Genomic DNA, 1,156 nt, shown 5'->3' on the forward strand with positions numbered 1-1,156 from the left:
TTTTAAGAGTGATTGTAATTTGTCTCAGTTATTAAAATAAGTGGTGACATTTCTTTATTTTTTTAAATAATTTAATACCAAATGCTTCTAATGCTAGTTTTATGTTAAAATAAACATTTGGATAAAATTGTCAGTTTTTTTTTTCCAATTTTTGTTTATTGAGTTTGGTCTTAAATTTAATTTTAAATGGCATTAGAGGTCTTAAAAAGTCTTAAGTTTACTTAAGCTGTAGGAACCCTGCTTTTCCAGCCTTTTGTTGCCCCTGGAACAACTTTTTTTTAGATAKTTAGTTCAGCTTTAAAAAAACGTCCCAACTTTTTCCAGAATCGTAAGCTTGACTGACCTTGTTCTCGTGTTGTTCACTAACACGTCCAGCAGCATGAGTGTCGTTTCATGCACACTGCGAGGCAGCTTTGTGTTTTACTTGCAGCAAATCATGTGGTTTTTCTGAACTTCCCTCTGCTCCTTCCCTCCTTTCATGGAACTCAGGAGTCAGGAGGAGCTGTTTGTTCTTCTGTAAGTGACCTGAGAGCTGAACGTGACGAACGAGTTCATTCTTTATATTCCAACTKCTTTCTTCTGTTTTCATCGTTTCATTTATTGTTGCAAGAAATGCCTGTTGGTGCATTAATTCACTAACTGCAGCTTATTTAYTGTTTGCTCTTCATTTAACAAGCTGACACGTTTTTGGTTCCCTGGCTCTCGCTGCTTCTGCTACAGCTGCTCTTTTTGTGTCATTTTTCTGTTAAATTATTTTTCTGTCCTTCAGCCCAAGCTCCTCGTCCACGCCGGCATCTACAGATCCGGGGGCTCCGCMGTCCGTGACCCACAGCCAGGCCGGGTCCCGCTCAGCTCCTGCAGCGGTGGCCAGAGGAGGCCGAGGGTTCTGGCTGTGGTTAGCTCTGATAGTGGTGTTAGCAGGTTAGCTCTTCTTACTTCAAATACAATCAGCTGTTCTGATAGATGTTTGTAACCTTCACTGAGCTGGACAGTGCTGAACGTATCCAAACCAACGTTGTAGTTCTGGATTTTTCATTATAGTTTAGTTTTATTTCATTGTGACTTTTTTCTTTTAGTTCAGTTTTAATTAGTTTTTACTGTGGATTTGATCGTTTTTATTAGTTATTCTTGCATTTTTAATGCTTAGTTTTAGTAT

The 1,156-nt window shown here is 38.6% G+C and overlaps 1 protein-coding gene across 1 annotated transcript in view; it reads left to right on the plus strand.

Annotated features, from left to right (window-relative positions):
• The window catches only part of lrmp (lymphoid-restricted membrane protein), a gene marked incomplete at its 5' end in the record, with an annotated part of 38,526 nt that overhangs the window by 34,378 nt on the left and 2,992 nt on the right, over nt 1-1,156 (plus strand). Inside the window, 1 exon segment of the mRNA XM_014033227.1 lies at nt 770-921. Coding sequence (XP_013888681.1) covers nt 770-921 — 152 coding nt within the window.

The sequence above is a fragment of the Austrofundulus limnaeus genome, unplaced genomic scaffold (assembly GCF_001266775.1).
Source record: "Austrofundulus limnaeus strain Quisiro unplaced genomic scaffold, Austrofundulus_limnaeus-1.0 Scaffold1669, whole genome shotgun sequence".
NCBI lineage: Eukaryota > Metazoa > Chordata > Actinopteri > Cyprinodontiformes > Rivulidae > Austrofundulus > Austrofundulus limnaeus.